At 40.6% G+C, this 13461-nt stretch overlaps 1 protein-coding gene across 3 annotated transcripts in view; it reads right to left on the bottom strand.

The window, feature by feature from the left end:
* Positions 1-13461, bottom strand: part of DPP6 (dipeptidyl peptidase like 6) — a 578451-nt gene that overhangs the window by 41848 nt on the left and 523142 nt on the right. For all 3 annotated transcript variants that reach the window (XM_075082347.1, XM_075082346.1, XM_075082348.1), the window contains exons 11-14: positions 10497-10620; positions 9599-9637; positions 1706-1813; positions 1012-1103 (exon numbers count right to left, since the gene is read on the bottom strand). In XM_075082347.1, the coding sequence (XP_074938448.1) occupies positions 1012-1103; positions 1706-1813; positions 9599-9637; positions 10497-10620 (363 nt within the window). The remainder of the gene's footprint in view (positions 1-1011; positions 1104-1705; positions 1814-9598; positions 9638-10496; positions 10621-13461) is intronic.

Here is a 13461-nt window from a genome sequence, read left to right as displayed (position 1 = left end):
GAGGGCCACACTGAGGTAGTTTTCTTGACCGTGAATCAACTGGATGCTGCCGGAGGTGGCCAACCTCAGTCCAACGTGCAGGGTCCAGATTGATACCCCAGAAGCATTTCATGTGAATAATGACACACTACAGGAGCAAATGTAGTGTCTGTGGTGTGAGAACTGTGTCGGGCAGGATATTCAGCTCTGCTTCCAGTGAGCTGCACTTGCCTAGATGTACATTTTGATTGCACAAATTGTACGTGGCATTTTCTGCTTGACAGGACAGTTAAAATGCAAATAAGATTTTGGTGCTAATTTGCTGCTTAGCTTTGCCAAGTGGTGAAGACTCTTACATCATACTGAAGTTATTGGTAATCGAGGGCATTCAAAACCTTGAGAGATCATCATACTCTTAGTGATCATTCAAACTTTATCATATCCCAGAGGCTTTTTACTCTGCTGTTCGGTGACCTTAACAAATGAGAGGTGAGAGCCTTGTATGCAGCTGAAGCTTTGCTGGGCAAGGAATCTATATGGTACCTGATTCCAGAAAACCTTCCAAACATTTTCTTATGTAATTTCTTGAGATGTATTTTTAAAAGTAAATATTTACAGAAATCACTTTACAAGCATAAAGGGCAAGTGTGAAGAAGGGTGGTGGGTTTTTTTGTATTCTAACTAAATACTTCTTTTCTAATGCACTGATATTTTTGCAGGCCAATAAAGGATTCTTTCTAAAACTGACTATCTAGGTGGTCAATGAAAATAGACTTCAGAGGTTAATATGCAGCAGCAGAAATCACTCCTCTACACAAATATATTTAATAGTCACTGAGAAAACCAAAATAAGACAAGATACATGGAAAGGGATGAAAGGTTAAGCCAAAATGGAGACAGCTTCTCCTGCTGCCTTATCCCCATCTCCTCATGCTCCTACATTTCAGATGCATACACAACACCACTGTAACTAACCCTATAGTCCCAGGCTAAACAAGGGAAGACTGATTTGTCAGACCAGAGTTTACTTACATTTTATGCTTCTTTTCATCATATGCCAATATCTTTGTCACATCCCAATCACCAGATGTAATAGACTGTAAGTTATCACTGCTACTATTTGGCTGCCAAAAAGAAAAGAGAAACAGATATCTTTATTCTTAAAAGAAGATACCTGAGCAAAGCTTCTCTTCTGAAAAGGGAGCTCTTTGACTTCATTACCTATTAAAAATAAACCATGCATCTGCAATTTCCACCACATCACGCAGCCCCCCCCCCCCCCCCCGCCCCGTGAATCTGCAGGCATAGAAATAATAGAGTCAGAATCATCTTAATGATCGCCACTGAAGATAATGGGATGAATTCAGCACAGAACAGCTTCAAACCCCTTCCTCTAATCCAGCGTGCCCATGAGCTTCTGATTAATCCTTTATGGCAGTACAGGGATTTACTTATTTGTGTACAACTAAGAAGGCATTAAAAAACCAAAATGAAGCAATGAGATTATTTGGAAAGAGACAGTTGGTTGATCTTTTTCTTCTAAGTGTCTTGTTTGGAAATTCTTGTTATCTTATGCCCAATAAACCATAATTGAAAGCTTTCTTTTACGCACAAGACACACATTCTACATTTACACCTTCCAGCCTCACTGATACAAGCACAGATAGTACTTTTTATAGCTTTCTGCTGCAGGTGAGACCCACAGCAGTGGCAGCAAGGGAGGCACCTGTGATGATGACATGGCGATGTGGTAGAACTTCCCGCGTCCTCCCTGGGGAATGGCTCGGACAAAGAAAAACTTCCGACCATCCTTGGAAAAAATGGGCTCTTCATTCTGTAAGCGGCAAATATAAAAGTTGTATGACTATTAATTTATTGTATTATAAATTGCTCAGTGCTTGCAAAACCCTGTGAAATTAATTCACTGTGAACTAGAGAGTGCTCTTTAACCGCAACCTGAGGCAAACAAAAAGCCCACTGAAAACTACAGAAGGTTTTGAAGGTTATTGCTTCTTGCTCTCAGGAAAGCAGACACCTTTCAGCTGTGGGAAGACCGGGAGACAGGCAACAAGGAGGGTTCCTGGGCTGTAAAGTCAATTCCCATTTGCAAAGCAAAAAGTACATGTATTCAGCTGCCTGCTCAGGGCAGTTGAAATAAAGCCTTTAGAAACCATTTGAACCTCTGTGGCATAAGTATGACAAACCCTGTTTACTCTGCTGGAAGAAATGATCTATTCCTGTCCTCGAGGAAACACAGCTAACAGCATCTAACTGCTGTCTTTTCCTACTCTCCTACAAATGCTTATTTCACTGAATTATTTACAAAGGGGAGGATATCTTGCAAAATTGTCTTTGACACAGAGCTCCCAGGTGAATGTGATGATTGACTTTTATTGGGTGACTAGAACTTTCAATCAGAGATAGAAGCAACTAAGCAGAAGGAAACCAAACACCACATGTGGCAAGCAAGCATTTCCTGGAAGGGGCTTTGTTGTCTTTTTGTACAGGAACCCCGAGGCACATGGGGAGTCTCCACTGCAAGAGATGGTTGAACAGCAGATAACAAGGGAAAGCAGAAGGATGGTGCATATGGTGTGACACAGTAACACTGTAACAAGGGAACTAGCTAGATGAAGCTCCCCTACTCTACATCTTGAACAGTTGCAACTAAAACAAGAGCTGAACCTCTCCTGTGACAGGCTTTTCTGGGGACCAGCTGAGCCCTGCTTGCCCTGGCCCAGCTTTGTGGCTCCTTCTTCTTCAAGGGCAGTCAACAGGAAAGCTGTTGCTCAGCCTCTTCTGGATCCTCCTTTGGTTCGGTGTTTATCAAACACCCTGGCTTTCTGCTTGGCACATGTTAAGATACTGCATTGAACCAGCAAGGACTTGATTGCACAGGAAGACTTATGGCTAATGCAAACACCTACAGCAAAGAAATAAACATTTTTATTTCTTATAAGCTAACATATTATTCTTATTGTATTTTCCTTTGCTCACAGTTCTTTACTGATTAATTATTTTCCACTATTTATCAGATTTATCAACACTGTATTAGGTGTTCAATTTGTTTGTTTTTTCCTTTTATTTTCCCTTGCTTAAGGTTTCAGATATTTTAAAATATGTCCATTTACAGCTTGTTGCAACTCTATAAAATAATGAATTCATTTGTTTTTGATGTTGTTCTGGAACTTGAAACAGGAAACTCTATATTATTTCCAAATGTCTTTCATGACAGGAGAAAACTCATTGTAAAACAACTATGATAACTTGAGCAAACCTTCTGCTCAACATGTTTTCTTTTACTGAGGTAAATAGCAATGACTTCCCCCTACATTTCTATAGCTGCACCTACGGCATTATATATTCCAGCAATATGTCTCTGCCAGGGAGAGCAGGCGTTCCGCAGATTAATTTGAGGTTTGTTTGGAGTTACGGGGGAGGAGGTACGTGGCACAGATGGCAGATGCGAGGCTTTAGCACTCAGTTGATGTTATGAGACAGCCTGTCTGCATGTTCCTGTTGCCAGAAAGACAATGCATTAATACAACCAGAATTTTGTTTAAAACCTTGACAGAGATGGTGACTTATCCCGATGGCAAATGAGGGGGACGTCAGGCTGAAAGGCTTTTGGAACAGGATTTTATAATGTAGGGAGCTACACTGGGCATGTAATTAACACATTCTGCATGTGATACAAGCAGTTTGAGGCTTCGGATTACTATTATTGACCGAATCCCACAATACTAGAATGGAAGAGCCCGCCTTGAAAATAATAGGAGATCAGTTTAATGCTAGTAAAAGAAAATAATTTTCCTATGCAGCAGGTAGGGAATTTCTAGGCGTTTTTGCCACAGGACGCTTATGGAAGCAGCTGGTATCAGAAGGTGCAAAAAGGGATTGAACAAACTCATGATTCATTAACAGATCCTAAAGAGAATAGACATGGATATAGTCTCAGACACCTGCAATCTTTTCATTGTAGATGGTGGTGAAATATGAGAGGAGTCTAAAGCAGCCAGCTCACACACTATCCTTAAATACTGCAGTGCCTGATAAAGTCAGTGGCGAGACAAGTCCTTGCAGCTCTTCTTGTCTCTCTGTTTAGACAAATGAATTCCACTCAAACAGTCAAGCCCAGTTTCCAGAAATCCTCTGCTTTGTGCAGGTGAAGGATGAAGCTGTCTTCACGTCAGCTACACGTAGCAATAACTCAGTCCTCTCAGAGTCAGGCATAAGTTAAAAAGAAAAGTAACTCCTGTATGATTCCATAACAGCTTAAATGGAAGCTTAAATATGACTAAGTAACTGTGGGTCCCTGATCCCACTTGCCTTTCTGGGACCTGTGTGAACAGGCAGTGGCCTAGTTCAGGAAGCAGATCTACCCAGAGCTGCTCACCTGTGATGGGTGATTGTCCCCAGGGTGGAGGAGGAAGGAAATAGGTGGTTGGAGCTGAGGACTACCCAGTCATCCTCAGAGTTGAAGGAATAATTACTAAACAAAGGATGAGCCTGTGGCTGGAGAAAGAATTGTTGGGACTAACCAACCTGCATTGCTATCAGTAAAAGAATGCAGCAGCAACTCCATTTCCAGCAACCTGGTTATTGCTGTGTATTAATATGGTCCACCTGAAGACTTCAGCTTTGGTGGAAGAGGTAAGGTGATGGGAAGCTGCTGGAGGGCACCATGATTCCTGGAGGGATCAGTGCTGGAGTTCAGAGTTTTGCAACACAGGTCAGTGTATCTACAAATGGTCAGGAGAAGAAGAAACCAAGGCGTGCCTCGGAGGCTTATCCCAAGTTTGGCAGAATCAGGATGAGGGGACAATGCCAAGGGCAGTCTGAGATTCTGTAGGTCTTAGAGAAATGCATAAAGTCCTGGAACGAGGAATAACAATAAAAAAGATAGAGTGTGTTATAGAGGTTTTCGAGAGGGATCACTGAGCGTCACTGGATCTGCAGCCACTCTCTTGGATCCACCTTGCCCAGATCCTATAACTAATGATTCTTTGCTGTAGGTATTTATTCTTTCAGGGAAATGTCCCAATACTTTAATTGTCACAGGGCAATAGCTCTGATAAACAGATAGGTGTGACATAAATCCTTTTAACTCTCTGCATTTTGGTAAACATTTCATTGAAATCCAACAAAGTGTTATAAACGTGCATCTGCATTACTGTGCCAATGAAGTCACCCCCTTCTCTGGGTGCAAGGGGGAGCTCTCTTTCCATCCCCTGCCACACTCAAACCCCTGGGGCAATGCTGAGCTTCATCATCCATCCCTGTCCCCATACTCATCTGTGGGTAGGTGCACCACACCAATGGCTGTCTCTGAAGCTGGGGCACCTGCCATCAAAATACAGGGTCATCCACTGGAGAGGAGAGGAGCCCATGCCTCTGGGTATCAATCCCCTCCACTGGATGAAATCAGGACTCTTCATTTAAGTGCCAAAGACTCTGTAACCAGAAGCCGCTTTGTTAGCTCTGGCTGACGAATTGGGGTATTATTTGAATTATTGGGCTTTGGGTCCTATTTCTGCTTCATCCTTTGTCTTTAGGGCAACTTCAGGTCAGCTATGGGGTTGTTGCATGACAAAAGGGCTTTACAGGGTGAAACAGTCAGTCCTGTTTGTAAGGTTCTCTGAGCTCTGTTTTTATTTAAAAGAATGTCGTTTCATACTGCCTATTAATTATGTGTAAGAGAATCATTACTGGGTTATCATGTTCTCAGTTTTAAGACAAGGGAGTTTTAAAATAAAATGGTGTGAGGTTGTCAACATCTCAACCTTTTGGCAGAGCAAAAGTCTTTATTTTCAGATTGAGGTGATCTAGGGATCACTAGGGAAATAGGCGGACTGGAAAGAAAAAATGAACCCAGAGGAATTGTTATCAGGGGAGGCCAGCCAGCCCATGCCGGCAGTTTTGAAGGTTATATGTCTCTAAACAATTTTGTGGTAATCTCCTGCTCCTATTGACATCAATGCCAAAGCCCACAGCCTTTGGTGGAGTTGGAATTGCACCCTGGTTTGTAATTAAATTTGTTCAGGCCACATTCATAATTAAATAAATAAGCCAATTAAAATGCCAGTAAAGTTTATCCTCAGCAGGTGCTCAGAAATTGTCCTATTTCTCCCTTGCTGACTTATTGTCTGTATATGACCATCACAGGCACTATCAGAAAATGGCTTCTTCACAAAAATTGAAACAAAATTCTTTACAGCTATAATTACTGTTTCAAAGAATTTGTACATTTAAGCAAAAGTATGAGCTTTTATGGTCAGAAGTGAACCAGCAAATACGTGAATAAAACAAGTAAAAGCTTCCAAAATCCCTAGGCAGCTTCGCTGAGCATGTGGTTGTTCTTATTTGTGCAGAAGGTTTGAAAATTCTGGTCATATCATCTGTCAAGGAGTGACAGATATTTTCTAGCAGAACCTCTGTAAATCTGTATATTTCTCATTAGACTTGGAGTGATTTTTAATTAATAAATTTTGTCTATGTTGTAGAGTGTAGGGGAATAGACAGGGATCGGCGACCGGAAGATCACGGGATGTGACGGAAAGGTAGACTCCTCCCCATAGGAGTGGCAGGAACAGGAAGCGCAAGAGCTATATAAGCGTGTGACGCAGCTAAATAAACGGGCATTTTGTATCCATCATATTGATGTCTGTGCATCACTGTCCCCAGGGTGGGTAGAGCCCTGTGTCCCGGAGATATGCGGCCCAAGATAAGTTCTCCCATAGAAGCGTACAGCAACAGTAGAGAGGTTCTCCAAAGGTTTTAGACCAGAATAAAATTCATTCATGAACTTAAGCCCAGCAGGGAACACAAGATCATTTACTATGACCTTCCATACACAGACTATTAAATCTCACTGTGTTACCAAACTACTGCAACATGAACAAAATTCATATTCATGGGTTATACGCCCTATCTCAGAACTCCCAGTATTTCAAATAGCTGAAAAAAAAGTCAATCCTATAATTTTTGGAGACTCCCTCATGTCCCTGTTGAGTATCTTCTGACACTGATGCCTTTCTCTCCTCATCTGCTCCCAGCCTACTGTGAAGTTTGCCTCTATTCCAGGAAGACCAGATGTACTTAAACTCCCAAGAAGAAGGTAAAGATCTTGTACGCTTTTCAGACTAGGTGTGTGGAGTACTTTGAAGGAGTATTTTAAAGAACGAGGCAAACAGTTAGATTCCTCAGCCCTATTGATTTAAAATTGGGTACTTCTCAGAAGGAGGTCTGGTCAGTGGAGCATACCGAACAAGTTGGCCAAGCAGGCAATGGGTGTCTTCTTCAGGATGGGCTGAATGATGCTCAAGGTCAATTGACTGTGTGACCACACTGGTCACCATACTGCCTGTCTACAGAGGGGAACTGGGCACCTGGCTCATATGTATATACCTATATTAAAATGTCTCAACAAAGGAGTCTTCATCCTGAGCTAGTCACACTCCTGAGCTCCTTCAGTAGCTGCCTAATGTGCAATTCATCTCCTCCTTGAAGAGGTTAGGGGACTTGCACTAGCATTTAACATTTTCACATCATTCTCATAGTCAGACACACATGCCATGAAAATAACTTTCCAGTTATCTAGATTAATGTGTCATAGAGTAAAAGGTAAATATAGAAAATACAGTTATCCTAGTAATCATATATTCAGTCAAAACTAGAATTTTAAGTAATTTTGTTGTCAGAGATACAAGCAAAAGAGCTCTATAATTCTTCAGACTCTTACAAAAGCTTTTGAAGAGTACTATCAAATACCTCCAAAGTCCATAGCAAACATTATCTTAGTTTAGCACTGAGATGTCTGACTCATTTGGCTGTAATGAACATCCTTCTCTAACCTCAAACTAAGTAGATGATGTTTGGAGATGCAGTAAAACAAACTATATTTCCCTGGAGCAGCCCCATTAGAGACTGGCAGATCATTTACTACAAATTACTACTACATTTACTACCATTTACTATTCAGGACAAAGCACCATCTTTTAATGCCTGTCCATGTAGCAGGTAAATGACTAAAGAACCACGGCAGTATAAAAACATAAGTTCTACTATACTGCATTAATGGAGGCCCCAGTAAATAGCAGTGAAAGGATTAAAACTATCCTTGGATTTATAAAGAAATGAATTTTTTTTTTAAAGATACAAAATATGGACAATTTCATTTTCTCTTGACTTGGCTTATCTTTTAAGCTTTTGTTTTCTGCTCAGGCCAACACTGTCCCTACGAACATAAAGAATACTTCAGCAGCACTTTTCTTCTATACCTGAGTATACCAGCAAAAGATTATTTGAAAAGCTTGGAGCACAAAATTTGTTTCCTCTGTAAAATCAATTTTCATCTGGATCAGACAGAGCCCATTGCTGTAGGACAGCCACTGGAACAGAGGAGATCATTGTTCTTACTGTGAACTGATGTACTGTGGTTTCTACTGGTTCTTGGAGCCTCTGAACAAGCTGTGACAAAAATGTGAAATGTTTTAAAACTGGACTTGGAAAATATAGTACAAGACCTTTATCTGACATGCTGCTCCCTGTCTGGCATTCACATATGCCTTGAAAAACAGTTCAGTGTTGTGGCTGAATTGGTATCAGCAGCTTCTCTCTAAAGAACAGCTTAATCAAATCTGAGGTCACTTCATGAACTGACTCCTAGGTAAGTGTTATAAATGATCTTCCAGAGATTTACATGCTGGAAATATACAGGTTTTATATTGACATATGTTGAAAAAAACAACCCCAGAACCTTTTAAAAAAAAAAAAGAAAGAAAAAGAATAGAAAAATCCCATAAATCAAAACTTCTTGCAGGTTTAAATTTTCTATCCTCTTTTCTGTATCTCCTTTTTTCAGCATTTATTTTCATCTCTTTTTTAATTTCATTTGGGGGATGGGAGCACATAGCCGTACAAAATAATAGTAATACACACAAGTTCCAGTGTCATAACAATTATGCGACACAATTGCCTGTTAAAACAGGATATTATACTCCATCGGGCAGTTTCTCCCCATTCCATGCTCCACATAATCCCATGTTGTTTTAACTGCCCCATTGACAATATAATTTCATTTTTCATCTTTCTTACATCTGCAAATAGCTGCAGAGTAACACAGAAAAAAAATTGACAAATTTAGCTTAAGTGACTTAAAAGTCCCGTCTGCATGATTTTGGCTTTGAATGGACATAAGCCCTCTTAATAAAATGACCTTTGATGTTCTGTTTTCAGCAGTGGACGTCTTTCCTGTCTAGAAGACCAGAAAACAACCACCCTACTGCTTAAAATCATCAGCAGTCTCAAAGCAGGGTATGAAGGGCAACCTCTGAGGCTGATGAGGCTTACACAGATACAGTTAGTGGGTGAATTTCCTCCAGCATGAGCTTTTGTCTCTTTTAAATCCAGGTAAATTGCAGGCTAAGAACCATGGGACCTACCAGAGAAGACGGCATCTTCAATAAGAATTTATTACTGAGAAACTCTTTTCTATAATACAAACCACGCTATCTTCCAAGTATCTTTCTCATGCCTGGAAATCAGTTCCTCTCTTTGGGGAAAAAACAAAGAAACAAAAAACCTACCGAAAACTTGACCACAAAAAGATGATTATTACCTGTCTGTGCAGCCAACCTTCACTTTCATCTTCATGTTTCTAAAACAGAAGAAGACCATTAATACAATACTTCACATGTATTATGTTTCGTTCTTCAGCGCTGGAAGGAGTTGGATTGAATCTGAAAAGTTGTTCAGAAATACCAAGAAACTGTTTAAATATGTGCTTCAGAGTGTAATCCAGTGGCTGCTCTCCTTGTCTTTCCTCTCTGAAGAATAAGCATGCACTCATTCAAGAAAGCATTTTACTCTTACAGACAAGACACATAACTCCACAGGATATATTATTCCCCAAAGAAATAAAGCTTGTTAAGAAATAAAAAAGGTTGAAATTAAAGCTATTAAGAAAAGACTGTACTGTGCTTTATGCACAGTATTGCATCATTTTTTCAAGGGATGGATATATCAGAACAATTTTCTACTGCGGAGACACCTGTGGCAGTTTAATAGATGGTATCTGCTAATACTTACACAGGTTATATCAATACACCATTTACATTAGTGTGTCTATAGAAGGGATTAATTAACTACAATTAAAATGTGGGTAGATAAGCATAAGCCATTTTTAATGCCATTAAATATATATAATGTCATTAAACTAGAATGTTGCAAAGATATTCAGGTTACAAACTTGATGCGTGTGTGCTTGTGCATGTATAGTTATTTCAAGGCAAGTAATCACCCTTTTCTTACACACACACACACAGAGACTGTTCCTGGCTTTCTAGAAGGTGTTAAAATAAAAAAAATAAATATTGGAGACATTGTTTATATTCTGTGTCTGCCAAAATAAATGTGTGCCAGCTGACTTGTCGCCAGCTAAAATAACTGAAATACTTTTTTCCTTGTGTGGGTTATGAAAACCCATGGCAAGTGACCATTTGGCTCATCTCTCCTACCTTTGTGCAGACTCCAGTGGTGGCGTCACACAACGTCAGGATAGACACGTTCTGGGCCCTGTTCAGCCAGTTTACTGCCACCTTCGTGCTGGTTGCCCATTTCACCATGGTTATGTAGTAGTCCCTGCAAACACAGACATCCATAAAACAAATCACAGTACTGACATCCTAATGAATTGCCACATGGCAGAGCAGCCGGAGGCTGCTGCAGGCAAACAGTCCAAGAGAGATCTCTGGTTATTAAGAACATTGCATCTTGATGTCGCTAGGCTTCATTATGTATGGATTTCAGACCCTAAAAATGACATTTTTAAGGCTGTGCAGGTGTTTTATCTGCCACTTCTGAAAGTCATTTTCAAAGAAGAGACGAATGCAGAGATAAAGAATCTTTCAAGCTATTCAGTCTTCCAAGAAGGACTGAAATGCCTGGAGCTATAAATTTATGCACAGGTGGAAAAGAAATTGCAAACAATTTCCATTCTGAGCACACTAACCAGCTGACTCAGAACCATCACTGCCAATGGTTGGATTCTTTATGCTTATGAAGAGTTAATGGCCTCTAAATATGCCTACTACACACCAAAATATCCATGACAGTTGCATTAGAAGGATAATAGGAAGAAAGATATAGTTTAGCGAGACACAGGGTTTCTGTAAAGCAGATGCAGCTGGTTGCCATAAAGACGTCAGCAGAGATGTGACAGTCTGCATCGGCAGAACTGCCATCCCACACTCCCCGTGCCATCTCCTATTGCTGGACATATTCAGGTTGTCATTATACTTGGAGTAAATCACCAGTGTGGGCTGCACAGTCCTGTAATCAATATCTTTAGGAAAAGTTCTCTGCCACAGTGAGCAATGGAACCACTTAGGCTGGGCTGGGCTGGAATGTACAGGATCACGAATAAATACACTGATGATTGCCTTCTCAAAGCCAGCCTGCGGTGGTAGTCACAGATGTCCACCTCTGCAGCAATTCAGAGCTTCACCACTTTATCTGTAGGGTAAAACTCTGGCTGAGCTGACAAAGCTGGTGATGTTATAACATACTGCTGGGCTATGTGGGCCAAAGACATCCTTAAATTATAATATGACTTTTCACAGCATACAGTCTATAAAAAATTTATTAGTTCATTTGTTTGCTATAAAATATGTATAAGGAAATGTTGCTCTCATTGGAATTAATGTGCTGTGTCACTGGAGAGTACTTTGTGTTCTGGCAAGTGCTCCTGCGTATACTGAAGAGAAAGGGCAAAAAGCAACAAAGGCCCGTTTGTCTAGCAAAATAACAAGTTGGAAATAGATTTTGTAATTTTCAGTAATATTTAGTGCCTGAATTTGGTTGAGGAAAAATAACAGAAGACCTCAATGATTGCATCCGCTTCACTGGAAGGAAGGATACTTCCAGGTGAGGCATCAGCAGTCTGAAAATTCAGTGCCTGAAATAAAATTCTAATTTTACTCTCTATCAGCAACAGCAGAGGCCCTAAGAGGAAAAAAACCAACAAAGCAAAATTAAAGTGTATAACCATCTCTTCTTTCTCTCCAAAATTAACTGAACAGATTCAGTCTCTCCAGAAAAGGAATGTGAATTTAGTACATATTGTGGCTTGGAGCATTTTTCCCATAAATCTAATTTAAGGGTTGAAGGACATATATTCAATTTTTACATCTCTCTTGCTATTTGAACACAGGAGCCACAGTTCTTTCTCAGGAACTTTTAATTATTATTTTAGGTCAAACGTTACCTCCCCTACCAACCTGGAGCCGGGCATGGGGTCTCAATTTCTCTCTGAAGCCTGCCTCAGCCATCAAGCCCACAGATACCCCAGCCAACAGACAACTGCAGACGCTTGTATGGTCGTTACTCTAGTCTCACAGTAGTGTGGAGTCTTTAATTCACCTCACATCTCTTCTGTAGGGCAACTGAGTTCTATGTTTTCCATTTTGCAGAGCAAAATGAGACAATAACGTGTGACTCACCTCAGTCAATTTTAAACATCTGCAGCTTCAACAGCTGCACTGGTTGAGCAGCCAGTGGAGAGAAACAGGGAGCCAGTGCATGTCCCAAGCCCTCTTCACCTGACCTGTCCCAGATTTTATACGGAGCTGATTCAAGGAGAACCTAATGACTCCACAGAGTGAAATCTACAGCAGCAGGTACCCGTCCACTTCATTTGTACATATCCACATCAGAGCAGGTTACACCCTCCTAAGGAAAGGAATAACTTGTCTGAGCCCCTTCAGGAAGGGTGCAGCTATACTGAGCTTTGCAATGTATTTTCCCATCCCAGTAAATACGTTGGTGGTTGGGTTTACAGTCATCTGGTTATTGTGCAGCACCCTTATTTGTACCCTAACTTTACTTGGCTGCTTTCTGGGGGTATGAATCTAAAATATGAATACTTAAAATATGACAACAGTAGCAAAGCCATAAACACCTCTGGGAACAGGCGATATATTATGTGAGCGGCCCAGCCCACGGTCCCTGGGGCACAGCTGGCTCCTGCCTCTGATCCAGACTCAGGTTGTCTGAGTTTTGCCATTATTTATTTGGTCATGACCTATGCAAGGACCAGTGACGATTTCTGCACTCAGGGGAGATAACATCTTTCTTTAATTTGCCACCTGGGATGCAAATATGATGTGAGAAATAAGCTGGATCATGGTCCAATTCTGGCCACCTGCTGATATAACTCTGGGGGTCCAATGGTTTTCACCGAAGTTAAAAATACCTGTCAGGCATTAAATGTTACAATACTTCCCCCCTCCCCTCTAATTTCCACCTCTTCCATTCACTTTCTTTTTCTCACAGAAAAGCATGGCACTGGAGAAAATTGGGCAAAAAATGCTCAGAATGAAAGATTTTTAAAAATGAGAAATTATAAAAATTCTACATTTTCCCCCAAAATATATTTCCCCATCATCATCTTTGCTTTTTTTTCCTTTTTTTTTAACCAAAAAA

Source organism: Phalacrocorax aristotelis, chromosome 2 (assembly GCF_949628215.1).
Source record: "Phalacrocorax aristotelis chromosome 2, bGulAri2.1, whole genome shotgun sequence".
Classification (NCBI taxonomy): domain Eukaryota; kingdom Metazoa; phylum Chordata; class Aves; order Suliformes; family Phalacrocoracidae; genus Phalacrocorax; species Phalacrocorax aristotelis.
The sequence above is the reverse complement of the archived record's forward strand: the minus strand, read 5'-3'. Positions and strand labels throughout refer to the sequence as shown.